The 14,360-nt window shown below is 33.2% G+C and overlaps 2 protein-coding genes across 2 annotated transcripts; both read right to left on the bottom strand.

The window, feature by feature from the left end:
* Positions 1-458: 458 nt before the first annotated feature.
* Positions 459-11,090, bottom strand: LOC129805406 (synaptic vesicle glycoprotein 2C-like). The gene is made up of 8 exons (XM_055853288.1): positions 10,769-11,090; positions 7,610-7,772; positions 7,179-7,539; positions 6,894-7,102; positions 6,679-6,829; positions 4,380-4,497; positions 1,284-1,571; positions 459-783 (listed from the first exon to the last, which is right to left on the bottom strand). Exons 1-8 carry the CDS (start codon positions 11,076-11,078, stop codon positions 728-730), a joined length of 1,656 nt encoding a protein of 551 aa, XP_055709263.1. The 5' UTR covers positions 11,079-11,090; the 3' UTR covers positions 459-727.
* Positions 11,091-11,308: 218 nt separating this feature from the next.
* On the bottom strand, positions 11,309-12,276 carry LOC129805405 (uncharacterized). Its single transcript, XM_055853287.1, has 2 exons — positions 11,773-12,276; positions 11,309-11,564 (listed from the first exon to the last, which is right to left on the bottom strand). Exons 1-2 carry the CDS (start codon positions 12,028-12,030, stop codon positions 11,394-11,396), a joined length of 429 nt encoding a protein of 142 aa, XP_055709262.1. The 5' UTR covers positions 12,031-12,276; the 3' UTR covers positions 11,309-11,393.
* Between the last annotated feature and the right edge of the window lie 2,084 nt (positions 12,277-14,360).

The raw sequence follows: 14,360 nt of genomic DNA, 5'->3' as shown, positions 1-14,360 counted from the left end.
TCAGGAAGTTGCGATATATAGTTTTTCAAAGTTTGGACCCGATCGGAGGACATGAAATTTTCGTAGAATTATAGTAGGTGAGATTGTTATGAATCTCGTCTAATATGGATTCTTGTACTTTTATTGTCGAATGTTTCCCACAAAGAAAAAAATCATCTTCACTTATTTATAAAGCACTTATAAAATTGTAATGGTTTATTCTCAATTACTTGTTGAATCATATCCACATGCCCATTGTATATAGGGGATATGGATCGTGTAGGCGGTTAGGTAGGAGACAAGTTTTGGAATTGAAGAGTGGGTGCTCAAGAATTGATTGAAGATTGAGTCCAGTGTTGCCAAGAAGATTACGAACGAGCTGTTCGCTCTACAGTAATCTCTAGTGATGGTGAAGTATAGTTACTGAGCGAATTAATGAAAGTGCGCTCAAAGTCTCTGCCTCACGTATAAGAGAAATATTTCTTCTTCTGTGACCAAGTATCAATGACGAATAATTTATTTCACATAATTACAATCTTTTACACTTAAGTTGAATTGTGTAGTGCGATGTGGGAAATTTGGATGGGAAAAAGTGCATGTTAGGTGGATTTTTGTCGTTCTATATTCTAAGTGTTCTAAATTGAATGTATGTTTTGTTAGTACTTGTACAATTTTTAAATAATCTTTTATATATTTCCTCAAAGTTTCCTTAACTTTCTCATTTTCAGGTCTGAACACCTATAAATTTTCACAGAAGGGTTTGTTTTGTAGATCTGGGTAGAAACATGCACAAGAAGCTACAGACTGCAAAATATATCGTACATTAATAAATTGAATTGCAGAGCATCTAGGTGGAAGCGGTGCACCTTTGAAATTGAGATTTTTCACACTGAGAGAAATCCGAAAAAGTTAAAATAACATTCCGGAAATGTTAATTTTACCCTGCAGTATTGATCCGAAATCGGTGTAAATATTATGCTTTTTAGGTGTATTAGGGGTCAAAGTTACCCTTTTTCGTGTTAATTTTACCCTTAAAAAGATATAAAATTAACATTAAAACATGTTGATATATTTTTACACCTAAAAAGTGTTAAAGTTATGAGGAAAAAAAGTTAATCGCACTCTATGTTTTTTCTCAGTGTACCTATGTTTAAATAAAATTGAGCCTTATCGTGATATAAATTAGCTGAACAAATATATTGTGAAGCTAAATTACATTATGATATGGCTCAGTTCCACTTAAACATAGAAGAAAAATCCCAATTTCAAAGGTGCCCCACATCCCCCTGGTTTAGATAATTTACCAAAGAGGATCACCCCAATTGACACAAAGGGCGTCCAACATGCATGATCTATAAGCATGGGGAAGAAGTAAACTCCTAGCATTGAACCTATTCGTCCAAATGTGAGTGAAATTGCAAGGACAGTTGAACGGAAGGCTGTTGGCACAATATTAGCTAAGATGCTGCTGAGTATAGCCTGGGCAGTCAAGCTAATTCCCACAGCCAAACTGTATGATACGACAACCATGATAGGGTTGATCGAAAAGTAAATAGCAATTGCAGCAATTGCTGGTATAATTGTTGTGCAAACTAGAAAATAAAAAAAATTATTAAGGTCATAGGATAGGCTCAGTATTGTTTTACAAAAATGTTTCTAGGCGGGTAATGGCCTGTGAACTCTGTGAACATTAAGAGTAATTCCAAAAACGAGTTTACAAAACAAAAGTTATTTAGTTGGTTCCAGATCAACTGAACCATAGCCTGTATCTTAATTTAAATTATTTACGAAAAAATATCAAAATATCTTTGAATTATTTAATATGAAAATTCGTTCACTAAAAAAAAATTCTGATATAGATAATTTAGTACAATCCAGTATGAACTAGATATTTTAAATTTAAAATATTCATAGAGTAGAGTCTATGAAACTTTGTTGAATTCCTAAATTGACATTTTTTTGTCTGAATAATTTATTCAGAGTTATGCAAAAGCAAGCAGACAAGAAAGAATCAGTAAATGAATGTCGTATGATTAAAATAAATACATTTTATGACTTTTATCAACAAAATGTGGTACTTTAAACGGAAAATTATTTGCTCTGGTTTAATGCAAAAATAATTTTTCAATTTTCTGTTCTATTGGAGAGATAACTTTTCCAAACACCTTCAATTTTTTTTTCATGCTAAAGATACATTATCATTACCAAGTATCAGACTTTGAGGAACGCTCAAGTTCCTTGTCACATAAGGGCTGTTCAAGCGAAAAGCATATAATATAAGAGTGCGAGATAAGTTTGAGAATATATTGACTACATAATGGGGTAAGACAGTATGTAGGAATGTCTTCTTTTGCTATGGGGTTCCTATATTTATGAAACTCTCGTGGTACATTTTTTCGTATAGTTGATGTTGTGATTTTCAACCCCCAAGTGTGCAAGAAAAGCAACAGAGGAGGTATACAAAAAATGTGGGAAATGATATTCTATCTCTCAAATGTTTTTACATGTGTTTGTCGAATATTAATTTCATTTTTGGATTTTTTTTCGGCATTTTTCTCTCACAATACAAACTTTTGTTACTATCTATTTTTACAAGATTGGTATATAATCAGAGAAATTTAATATAGTTTCCAAGTTTCTCTAATAGCAAAATATTTGTCAAAAACAAATATTTGAAAGTTTATAAGATTTTATGTTGCAATAACAATAATATTTACTTGCCAACGGGAAATATTTGGTATTATTGCAATAGAATAATCCAAATGTGTCATAACAATTCTTATGCCTTTTCTTTAAACTTTTCAGTTTTTTTGTAATTAAATATATTTTCAAGACAACTTAAAGGTTCAAGTATTTTGTAGAAGAGAACAAGCACTTAATATGTTGTCGAAATATTAGAGGAATTTTGAGCAAAATGGCAAAACGGACATATAATTTTTTCTATAGCTTTCAAAATATCTAAGTGATATACAATGAGTACTCTTCATCATGAAAATTTACTGTCTTATTAATTTTTCAAAGACCATTTTCTTTAATACGAAAAGAGTTGTAATTTTCCAGCTATTTTCATAAAGTTACCTTTCTGGATCTTTCCAAAAAAGTTTGTGCAGATAATGGTATACGGAAAGAATTCTAAAAGTTCGGAAAATCCGGAAAATCCTATAATGGATAACGGATTCATATTCAGCAAAACTAAATTATTCTAAATACACAAATAGACGAACTTTGAATAAATTAAGTTAATTAAAATTGATTTCTTGTCATAAAACTATTTTTAAAAGAGTATTTAAAATTTCAAAATTATTGATCATATTTTATATACTTATAGAATTAGGGTATGTAATATTCTGAAATGGTTCTGATTCCGGTTTTAATTGTCAGAATTTGATAATTGTGGGCGATTTAGAATAATCTCGTATTTTATTATCGGAAGTTCAATTTAATGGAATTTTCTAAGTTAAATAGCTCAACTTGGGTCCTGGTCAAAATATCTAAATTAAAAATCCCGAAGGCCAAAATCCTGAAGGCCAAAATCCCGAAAGCTAAAATCCAAAAAGCCAAAATTGCGAATTCCTAAAAATGTCAAAGCTACTCACACGATTGCACCAGCACTTGCTGGAGGCAAAGAAAAATTTTCTGTTTTTTTTGGGAAATTATTTTATCCATTAGGGGAGATTGGGACAGAAGTAAACATGGGGTAACTCCAAACATTGATTTTTATGTCTACATCACTTGGACTATAACGACTATATCTTCAGTGGACAAGGATCCTTATGCTATCTGTTTCGTTCTCTGAAGCTTAACAACATATTAAAAAAATGCAGTGTTTACAGCTACCCCGTGTTTACTGGTGCTCGAGTTTCCACTGCCTCCGTATAATTTCATTCATTTCATGATTCTGACCATTCGGGATTTTGGCCCATTTGGGATTTTGACCTTTTCACGATTTCGATAAATTCATGATTTGGGTTTTTCAGAATTTTAGATTTTCGGGATTTTGATCCATTCTGAATTTCGACCCTATTAGGATTTTAGTTGTCGGGATTTTAGAGTTCGATTTTTTGGCTTTAAGAATTTCGGTCCAATAGAGATTTTGACCTTTTCAGAATTTTGACAAATTCAAGATTTTGGCTTTTCGAGATTTTGACCCATTCGGGATTTCGATCCAATCAGGATTTTGGCTATTCGGGATTTCGGTCCAATCTAAATTTTTGCGTTTTTGATTTTGGCTTTCGGGATTTTTGCTTCAATCCGATTTTTATTGGTTCTAAGGAGTCCAAAGAAGTTTGTTCATGGGTACCCAGAATCCGAAAGAAGACGTAAGACTTAGATTTGTTTCGAATTTAAAAGATTTTTCAAGTTTGCATATATAACAATAACTAACATTGAATTAAACTTACTCAGCATAAGTTTATTGCGAATCACTCTGATAAAACAGCAAACCATTGTTGTTCCAATTATTCCAACGCTTTGAACAATCATAGCATTATAAAAAGTGTTTGGTGAATGAATCCTTGACTGAAAGGTTATTGAATTGAAAATTAGTTTTGGGTATGGCAATACAGTAGGTGAAAGTGCCCATGCTTCGTACGATCCCAAGCTTCGTAATTACTAAATTTTTCCTATTTTTCAAAAAAAAAAATGTAACTCATCGCACTCATACTAAAAAAGAGATGGCAAAGTGTCCCAGCTTTGCGAAATGCTCGAACTCACGAGAAAGTCCTCTTCGTTAGCATATTTTTTGTACGCACATAGGGTTACTGAAGATTTAATCGTGTTTATAGACAATGAGAAAGCCATTAAGAAATTATTTAACCCATTCCTTACCATGGTATTATACATCATACGCAAACTGAGTGATTTTAGATGATTTATTCTTGGGTAATTGTTATCTGAATTGCTGTAGGGAATGAATTTTTAGCTACTTTAGTCCTTCAATTAATTGGAATTACATTTTGTTTTTCTTTTCTCGCTTTGTGGAAAGTCATGCAAAATTTTTGCACAAAATGGCGGATGAAAAATTTGGCATCCCGTCGAATTTGTTCAAATTGGCCTTAACTCTCTTTCCTAATTTGAATTCCGGTTGCCAATTTGTGTTCTTGGATAGTTACTCTATCTAAATCAATGGAGTTTGCAAAGAATTAATGTAAAGACTTTAAATTCAGTGACCGTTAAGACGTGTCTTTGACAGTGGCTGCCTGCGCCCCTGACAATAGATAAAAATTCTTTCTTTTTAAAAATTCCAGCAAAGTTATATCTCGTTAGTTTGAGCCTTTTGAACCGCTGGACCGGTTGACATTTATTGTCAGCCACAAATTATCTAAATTAGCAACAAATACCTATAAATATAGAAAACTGAAAACCCATTTTTTTAAAAATATTTTCATAAGGAGATTTTTATTATAGGGGATGTAAAATTGTACAAAAATCGGTACTTAACCGGTTCATTACCGATGAAAACCGATGCAGACGTGTTCGACATTGCAGTACCTTTCCAAAAAATCCAAATTTAACCAAATCGGTTAACCAATAGGCCCCCCAAAGTAGTTGACTTTTGACCTTCAATAATTCAAAATGGCGAATTTTCCGGTCATAGGTATGTTTGGGCGAAATGTTCGCCTGGACTAACTCTAAAACATATCCGAAAATCATTGAAAAAGCTTGGGCCAATTTTTTGCAAAATTGGAAAAACTTTGTTTTTCGGGAATGTTAATAATATGGGATGTAAAATTATTCAAAAATCGGTACTTAACTGGTTCATTACCGATTATGACCGATGCAGTCGGGTTCAAAATTTCAATATCTTTCCAAAAAATCCTAATTTAACCAAATCGGTTGAAAAACGGATCCTCCAAAGTGATTGAACTTTGACCTTCAAAAATTCAAAATGGCGAATTTTCCGGTCATAGATATGTTTGGACGAAATGTTCGCCAGGACTAGCTCTAAGACATATCCAAAAATTATTGAAAAAGCTTTGGTCAATTTTTTGCAAAATTGGAAAAACCTCATTTTTGACCTAGTTTTGATGAATAAGAAACGTATGAAAGGGGAGGGGGAAAAATAAAGAGATTGAGTACGAAATAATGTCATTTGAGGAAAGGCCATTGAAGACCGGAAGTCGATATCTCTTACCGTTTGAATTTTATATGGGTCAAAAGACTAAAAAAGTGCGAAAAACAATTTTATCATTAATTTTTAAAACATAGCTATTACCTTTACTTTCCCAATCCATCACCGATTGTGACCGATGCAGTCGGATTCAGAATTTCAATACCTTTCCAAAAAATACAAATTTAACCAATTCGGTTGAAAAATGAGACTTCCAAAGAAGTTGACCTTTGACCTTCAATAATTCAAAATGGCGAATTTTCTGGTCATAGGTATGTTTGGGCGAAATGTTCGCCTGGAGTATCCCTAAAACATATCCGAAAATCATTGAAAAAGCTTGGGCCAATTTTTTGCAAAATTGGAAAAACTTTATTTTTCGGGAATGTTAATAATATGGGATGTAAAATTATTCAAAAATCGGCACTTAACTGGTTCATTACCGATTATGACCGATGCAATCGGGTTCAAAATTTCAATATCTTTCCAAAAAATCCAAATTCCGAATTTTATTCGGAAACATAGAAAAAAATAATCATTATGAAGCTTGAGATCGTACGAAGCATGAGCACTTTCCCCTATAATCTACTCACAGAGGAACAATCATCGTTGTGGGTGATGTCACTTATTTTTACATGTGTACTATTTGACTGAATTTTGTGGCAAATATCAAATTCTGTATCGTTTTCACTATCTCCTATGAGTGAGAATATTTGTGGCATCCACAGTCGAAAGGAGTTCATCCTGCAAACAGAAATGAAAATGCATAAGAAGTAAAATACAAGTTTATAAATCATTTGATCCTTACCCAAAGAGCAAGCATAGTTCTATGCTGAAGGCAAGAAGGCATTTTGAAAGATGAGGGGGTTTAAACATTGGTGCCATTTGGGTGAAAGCTTTCTTGAGTTTGTCTCCAATGATGGTACATGTATTAAAATTTGATCCATTCACTACGGATTCATGACCTATCGCCTTCAAATCATGAGAACTTTCTCTCTCATCAGCTAAGATCTTTATCTGCAAAATGTAAATTATACATCACCAAGTTTTACGACACTTGAGAAGTACACAAGAAGTTACTTGTGAAACTCACTGGAAATGTGTCTGGATGTTTGCCCATGTTTATTTTGTAGATAGTCTTAAGAACTTGCATAGCTTCTTCACATCTCCCGCGAGACATGAGAAACTTTGGACTTTCTGGCATCAGACAAGTCAAAATACCGCCCACGAAATCCAATAGAGCCAGAGCCAGGAACAAAAGTTGCCACGAATGCAACGTCATTGCCTGAAATTCCACTTCCATGTGGCGTGTTAGGAAAAGTATACCCAAAAGAGATGTGATAAAATTGCCAGCAGCAAAAAATATGAATGTAAATAGAAGGATTTTCACTCTATTTCGAACTCCATGCATTTCGCTGATGTATGAGCCTGCAATTGTCAATGGACCAGACACACTACGAAAATATATTTTTTAATATCAGCAATACAATATCACCTATGCAAATATTATAAAGGAATACTTACATGAATCCACTAAGAAATTTAAATGCCATAAGAGATTCAAAAGTATTGCTGAATCCAAGAGCAACATTAATAAATCCTATTCCAAAAAAATTTGCAGCAAGAAAATTTCTACGTCCAAAAATGTCCGAGAGAAATCCCCATAAAATCGATCCGACGATCATACCTATAAATCATTTGAATATATTTTTTTTAATTTCATTAATCTACATAAGGGAAGGCTATTTCGCACACGAACTGTTTCAGCAAAATATTGTTTTACAAATAGTGCACTTTATTAAAAAAATATGATACGGTAAATTAGTTTCTCACAATGAGTTTTTAATTCTAAGACCTTTCCAAAAACCCAAACATAATACCACTCGGTAGAGAAATACGCTCTCTAGAGCATTTCTAACCTTTGACCTTGAAAAACCGTTAGTAGGAATGATTCAAAGGTCTTTTCGTATATGGATGGAAATCTGTATGATGGAAAGCCTGTACAATCTCTAAAACATATCTAAAAAAAAATGAACGCATGACAGGCTTTCGAGCAATCCCAAAGACATGGTTTTAGAAGGGAAGGGGAGGGGAGGAGGAGAAATGAAGGGCAAGTTAACGGGCTTTTGGTCAAATTAAGGGAGGAGGGTAGGAGGGTCATGCGACGGTATTAAATCTCTATTTCTAATCTATTTAGGTATGGGGATGCCCTATACGACTTAAACCGAGAGACGGTCTAACGTATTTATAATCAAATTAATGATCAGATTACATTTCCATCGGTTTCTGACTATTCTGTCTCTCGGCTTGATGGGAATTTAGTCAAATAATTATTTTGATTATAATTACGTTAAGTCGTCTCTCGGCTTGAATGGCTTGAATAATAAGTGTGGTTAGGGCATAACGGCCGAACGGACAGACGGGACAAACATAGAAACGTCAAAAAAATCGAAACTTCAGATTTCAAAAATTCTATCAAAATTCCCCTTAGGGGGTAAGAAATCGGAATATGTATATAACTCAAAATCGAGGGATTATAAATTGGACTTTTTTCTCCTCTTTTTAAAACGGATTGGAACTTATTTTAATGTAATTTATCTACATAATTAGTTTGTTGTGGAGCTGCATTATATCACAATAAGAAGGTCCAGTTATATTTCAAAATAAGAGAAAAATTCCCAGTTTCGAACTGTCCCACTTTCCCCTACTAATTTCGCTGTGGAGGTCGAGGAGTAAAATCCCAATTTCAAAGGTATCTCAATTTAAAGGTGCCCCTCTTCCCCCTATAAAAGGAAAACCTGACGGCTTTTAGAATGTTACTTAATTTATTACACCACTGCTTTCAAAGCTATTTTTTATAAGGATCTCAAATAGTACAATTTCCTCCTCTTTTTAATAGGGGAAGTGTGCCAAATTTCGGCCAGCTTCTAATTTCGGCCACTTTGAGTGTAATTTCGGCCATGAAAATAAATTAATTAAAATTATGTATGTAATCTTCGAATAGTCAATGAATTCATTCTGCTTCTAAATATTTATTCATTTTAGGATGTATTAACACGAAGACCGTTAAATATTAGGTATAATTTGAATTTCAATTGCATTGCAAAAACTCAGTGTGGAAAGAGTCTTACAAAAAATGTAACAGATCACTTGTGTTTCTAGCAGTCTTGTGATCTGTGGTGAAGTGCAGAAGGTTTTCCTTCGGTGTTTTTCATGAAAATTGATTAGTTTTTATTAAAGATTGTTTCTGTTTACGTTAATAGTGAATCAATCTTTAAATTTCGGGTAAAATTTCCCAGATGTATCCTGTATTTCGCGTAAAAATGTATATACCTTGTGAGCGTCTCTCCGGTGAGGTAGTGTTGCCTATTCCGGCAACATATTTTGCTTTACTAAATTTCTTATTCATTTTATGTTTTTTTTTCAATTTCAGAGTTCTACAATGTCCAGAGAAAAAACCATTGCTTCTATGAAAAAGATGATGCGGAAAAGGCATTGGAAGAGTTCAGGAAGGGCAAATTGCTACGGGAATTTGCGCGTAAATTTGAGATGCTACTTTTCAGGTCTTCACAACAAATTACAAACGTATTAAACTAAATATTAAACTCGTTCCGTTTGACGTTTTGAAATTTTCTATTCGTTGCGTCACAAAAGGTGGTCAGAAATAAGGTGGCCGGTATTTCACACAAAGTGGCCGGACTACTATCCAAAGCCATGTCCATATTTGTATTAATTTTTCAATATTAAAAGAAAACAAAGATGATAAGCTAGTCTTCAAGGTTTCACACAACCCTCCCGAAAAGGAAGTAACAAAGAATATAAATATGAATTAAAAATATTGCATTTTAAACTTAGGACTTCGGTGCTTATATGCAACTATGCCGAAATTTGGCACATTTACCCTATATTTGCGTGTTTGGGCATCAGAACAAAATTAAAAGCATCTCATTTAACTGAAAAAACTAAGAATTAAAAACCTACTTTGGGAAACCGGGGTAGCAGTAAGCACTGGGTAAGTTGTAAACACTGTAGTTTTTCAATTAGCTTGGACTTAAGGAGACCAGGCAGACACAGTGTAAAGACATAGATATCAGTGTTTCGTGCTACCCTATGTTTACTACTGCCCTATTCTCCCGTATTTCAGTCAATTTTTTTTTAATAATTTTGTGGAATTATACCCAGCGCACAATAACTTTTGATTGAAAACATGTTTTCAAAATTTCCTATGAGAGTGAGGGAGATGACTAGATCTAGATCTCACTCACTCTCACTGAAATGTCAAAAACATGCTTACAAAACATAAGTTATTGTGTGTTGGGCATTAAAATTACAAAAACAAAGGATATTCAGAGCCAAAATAAATCACGATATTGCCTATCTTGGCAGTTTTTTTCAATTTATCTTGTTAAAATCAATGAATAATTCGCCCGGTCCAAAACTAACTTTTACCTTTACACCCCTGCTTTCTCTTAATTAATAATTAAAAAATGGATAAAATAATTGATGATTCATGAAATGTCGATGATGAAACATTCGAATTCTATTAATATAACACACACTATAACGACTTATAGTTACTTAAATAACAAATCTTAGTTAAAAGTTTAAATTTACTTTCCGTATAACAACGCTTGACTACCGAAACAGCCCGATTGCACTTTACATATACGCTATCCTTTATACCTAGATAGACAACAGAGTTCAGGAGACTCATCTGATTTGTATTTAGGTGAGCGTCACATTGTGCAACAGGAAGGACGAAGGAAAATGTTGTAGTTTCGATGATACTAAGTGAATTCCAAAAACTGCCCAAAGCAGCTAGAAGATAGTTGAACCTGCCGAATCCTGTGGCTGATATTGCAGTCTCAAAATCGCATTTTTTATCACTGTTTTCGAGTTCTTTTGCACTTGTATGAACCATTTTTTTTCTTTCACTTAATGATCCTACAGCTTTGAGCTTGACTACTGTACTGCACAATTTTTGAGGGCACATCTTGTTAAAGTTTGATTCGCGTTAAAGCACTTAAAGTGTGTCTATAAATGATATGCCTTATCTCCTGTCTGTGCAAAAGGAGTTTTAATAAAAAAAAAACCATGGTTTTTCTACTATTTGCCAAATTTTACTGCCTCCATATCTTTAAATATATATACTCTAATATTCACCATTATATAAGTTATCTAGAAGACCAAAAGAAGTCACTCATCCGAAATTATGCGGGATACTTAATAAGGAAAAATGGCAAACAAAGTTCAGTATGTCAATTCCTTTTTCCTGTGATTTCTTTTGTTCTTCTTTGTGGGCATTTCCTTATTGACGCAGAGTGTTAAAAGAACCAGTGACCTCAAATCCTTGTTCAACTGTTGGCTGTTCAGCTAGAAAGTCATCTGGTTGGCAATTTTGAGCTTTTCGTCCCATGTCAGTAATATCATTCCTTGTAAGTCCATCGGCACTCGATGTGAACAATTGATGAGATAACTTCTGCAAAATTATATTGAAATTATTTTGTCATTGACCCCAATTTAGCATAATTAACCCAATTTTCCAACTACTTCGAACTTAAAATGCCTGTCAAGAGTCACACCAAATGATAAATAATCACTTGCGATGTCTGGGCAAATAAATCAATTATGTTACTGGATCGAGAAACTTGACTGTATTAGATTAAGAAAATAAGACCAACATTGACCTTTTCTGCGAAAAATTCGCTACCAAGCCTGGTATCCTTTGGAGGTTGATTAAAAGGCTCACAAATTTCATCGTCCTCCAGCAAAGTTGTAAGAAGGTGATTCAGGCAGATTTTCTTCTTCTGTTGAACATTTCCATCATCAATCCATCGTGGAGTTAATCCCTTGAGCCAATCCTTAATTATCCTTCTCTGATTGACATCTAAACGGACATTAGCCAAAATTGCTACAATTGCTAATTTATCATTCACTTCGTTCATATTCTTATGTTCCGAAAAACAGTCAAAACAAATCCGCGATAATTCAATGTAAAGCCTCGATGTCTGGTGTGTTGTTGCTCAGGCAAATTATCTTTGTGACATGTGATAAAGATATTACTGAAGGTAATTAAAACAAATAGCCATATAGTCAATTTTTATGGACGAGAGCACTCAAATACTTTTAAATCGCTATAAAATTTTTATTTCACAGTAGTAGTACTTTTGTCTCGATAATAAACTTACTGTGATTAATTTAAATGAAACCAGTTTATTTAAATTTATTAATTTAAAATTTTCAAGACCATTAGTTAAAAACACACTGAAATATGCAGGAGTGTGTTTTAATTGAAAATTAATCGAGGCAAAATAAAACAATGGTAATTTACGCAAAAAGTAGTTAGTGGTCCAATTTATAATGAATTATACAATGTGGTTGACTTTAAAATTCCAACAAGTTTTAATTAAAATTGTAGCACCATTAGTACCAACTTAAACATATGTATTTATTGGTGTTTGTTCCTTTAATCAATCACACATCTGTGTATTACTGAATATAGAGGTGGAATCATAGGAGATATTAGTTTGGGATATTTTGAAAATACGCCGTATATGACATAAATAACATAATATATTTTTAGGAGGAAAATTTACTTTAATTAAAATGCTTAAATTAGAAATTCTTGTCAAACTAAAATAAGTTTTTGTATAGAGATGGTTTAAAACAATATCTCTCTACGGAATCCCGTTAAAATCAAGAAATTCGAAAACTCATAGAGCTAAAATCCCGTACATCAAAATCCTGAAAGCCGAATTCCTGAAAACCAAAATCCAGAAAACCAAGATCCCCAACGTCAAAATAATAATAATAGTTTATTGCCAATCTCCATTTTTCCGTCGTCGCCGACTTCAAAAGCGACTTCACCGGGTAAGACGGCAGAAATCCCCAGATCATTAGTCGTGTATGCCGCTTATAAAATTACAATAAGTATAACAAAAAAAATCACTATAATAATGCAAAACCGTTTACAGTCTATATAGCGCTTACAAATTATAAACTATAAAAAAAAAGCAATATTGACAATCATCATAGCGAAAAATGGAGAGGAGATCAGTAGCTGGACTAAAAGCCAAAATTCCGAACGCCAAAATCCTGAAAGCCAAAATCCCGAATGGGTCGAAATCCCGAATGGCAAAATACCTGCAAGGATAAATACTGAAAGCCAAAGTCCTAAACACTAGAAATACGAAATATCCAATATCCAAATGTTTCGAAATTCCAAATATCAAAAATTCGGAATTAGCCAAAATTACGAATGAGTCGAAAGAAGCAAAATTTCGATTCGTATAAAAATAAAACGGAAATCTTAAGCTATAAACACTTAGGGTAAGTGTGCCAAATTCCGGCCAGCTTGCAATTTCGGCCAACTTTTTTGTTCCTCGAATTTCCATGAACTTTTAGATTTTACGTACTTTAGAGATTACACAATGCAAAAGAATAACAAAAAGTGTAGCTTCGACAAACGAGAAGACGTGAAAAAGATATTGGAAGAATTCCCGAAGGGCAAGGAACTATGAGAATGAAGGTGGCCGAAATAGGGCACCAAAGCTATGTCTACATTTTTATTCATTTTAAAATTTATTAAGAATTATTTTGGAGTAAATATAGAGGATAAACTGTCTACAAGGTTCTAAGCAACACTCCTTAAAAAGAAGTAATAAAAAAAACTATTTCTATTAAAGATATTACATTTCAAACTTGAGACTTTGGCGCTTGCATGCAACTATGCCGAAATTTGGCACACTTACCCTAAACAGGTGAAATTTGGCAAAGGAAAAATAAAGAAGTTATTGGATATCTTGGCATTTTCAGATTGATTTAAAGATTTATGATTCGCCCCTTTCAAGTTTTTGACCCATTCTGGATTTTTGCTTATTCGGTATTTTGGTTTTTCAAGATTTTGATCCATTTCCAATTATGGCTTTTCGAAATTTGACCCATTTGGATTTTAACCATTACTATTTTTATTATTCACGACTTTGGCGTTCGAGATATTTAGCAGTCACGGTTCTCATATCTAGGGGAAAGTACTCTCCCTTCAAACGTTCATGCCTTAGAATAATGTGAACTTTCTTTTATTTTTCCTAAGAGATTTACACATTTTTGTTAAATATTAGTTACCTCATAATCAATTATTGATAATTACGTGATAATTAGTGAAAGTCTCTCAGGAAAAATAACAGAATTTCACATTGTTCGAAGGCTTTAACGTTCGAAGGGAGAGGACTTATCCCTACATATAGGACTTTTTAAGTATATCACTGAACAAGAT

The sequence above is a fragment of the Phlebotomus papatasi genome, chromosome 3 (genome assembly GCF_024763615.1).
Source record: "Phlebotomus papatasi isolate M1 chromosome 3, Ppap_2.1, whole genome shotgun sequence".
In the NCBI taxonomy this organism is placed as follows: Eukaryota; Metazoa; Arthropoda; class Insecta; order Diptera; family Psychodidae; genus Phlebotomus; species Phlebotomus papatasi.
The sequence above is the reverse complement of the archived record's forward strand: the minus strand, read 5'-3'. Positions and strand labels throughout refer to the sequence as shown.

Coding starts and splice junctions, on each gene's coding strand:
- LOC129805406 (XM_055853288.1), bottom strand. CDS start 11,078: ATGTGCCCTCAAAAATTGTGCAGTACAGTAGTCAAGCTCAAAGCTGTA. Junction 7,540..7,609: donor AAATTTCTTAGTGGATTCAT/GTAAGTATTCCT, acceptor ATATTTTCGTAG/TGTGTCTGGTCCATTGACAA. Junction 1,572..4,379: donor TCGCAATAAACTTATGCTGA/GTAAGTTTAATT, acceptor TTTATTTTCTAG/TTTGCACAACAATTATACCA.
- LOC129805405 (XM_055853287.1), bottom strand. CDS start 12,030: ATGAACGAAGTGAATGATAAATTAGCAATTGTAGCAATTTTGGCTAAT. Junction 11,565..11,772: donor GCGAATTTTTCGCAGAAAAG/GTCAATGTTGGT, acceptor ATAATTTTGCAG/AAGTTATCTCATCAATTGTT.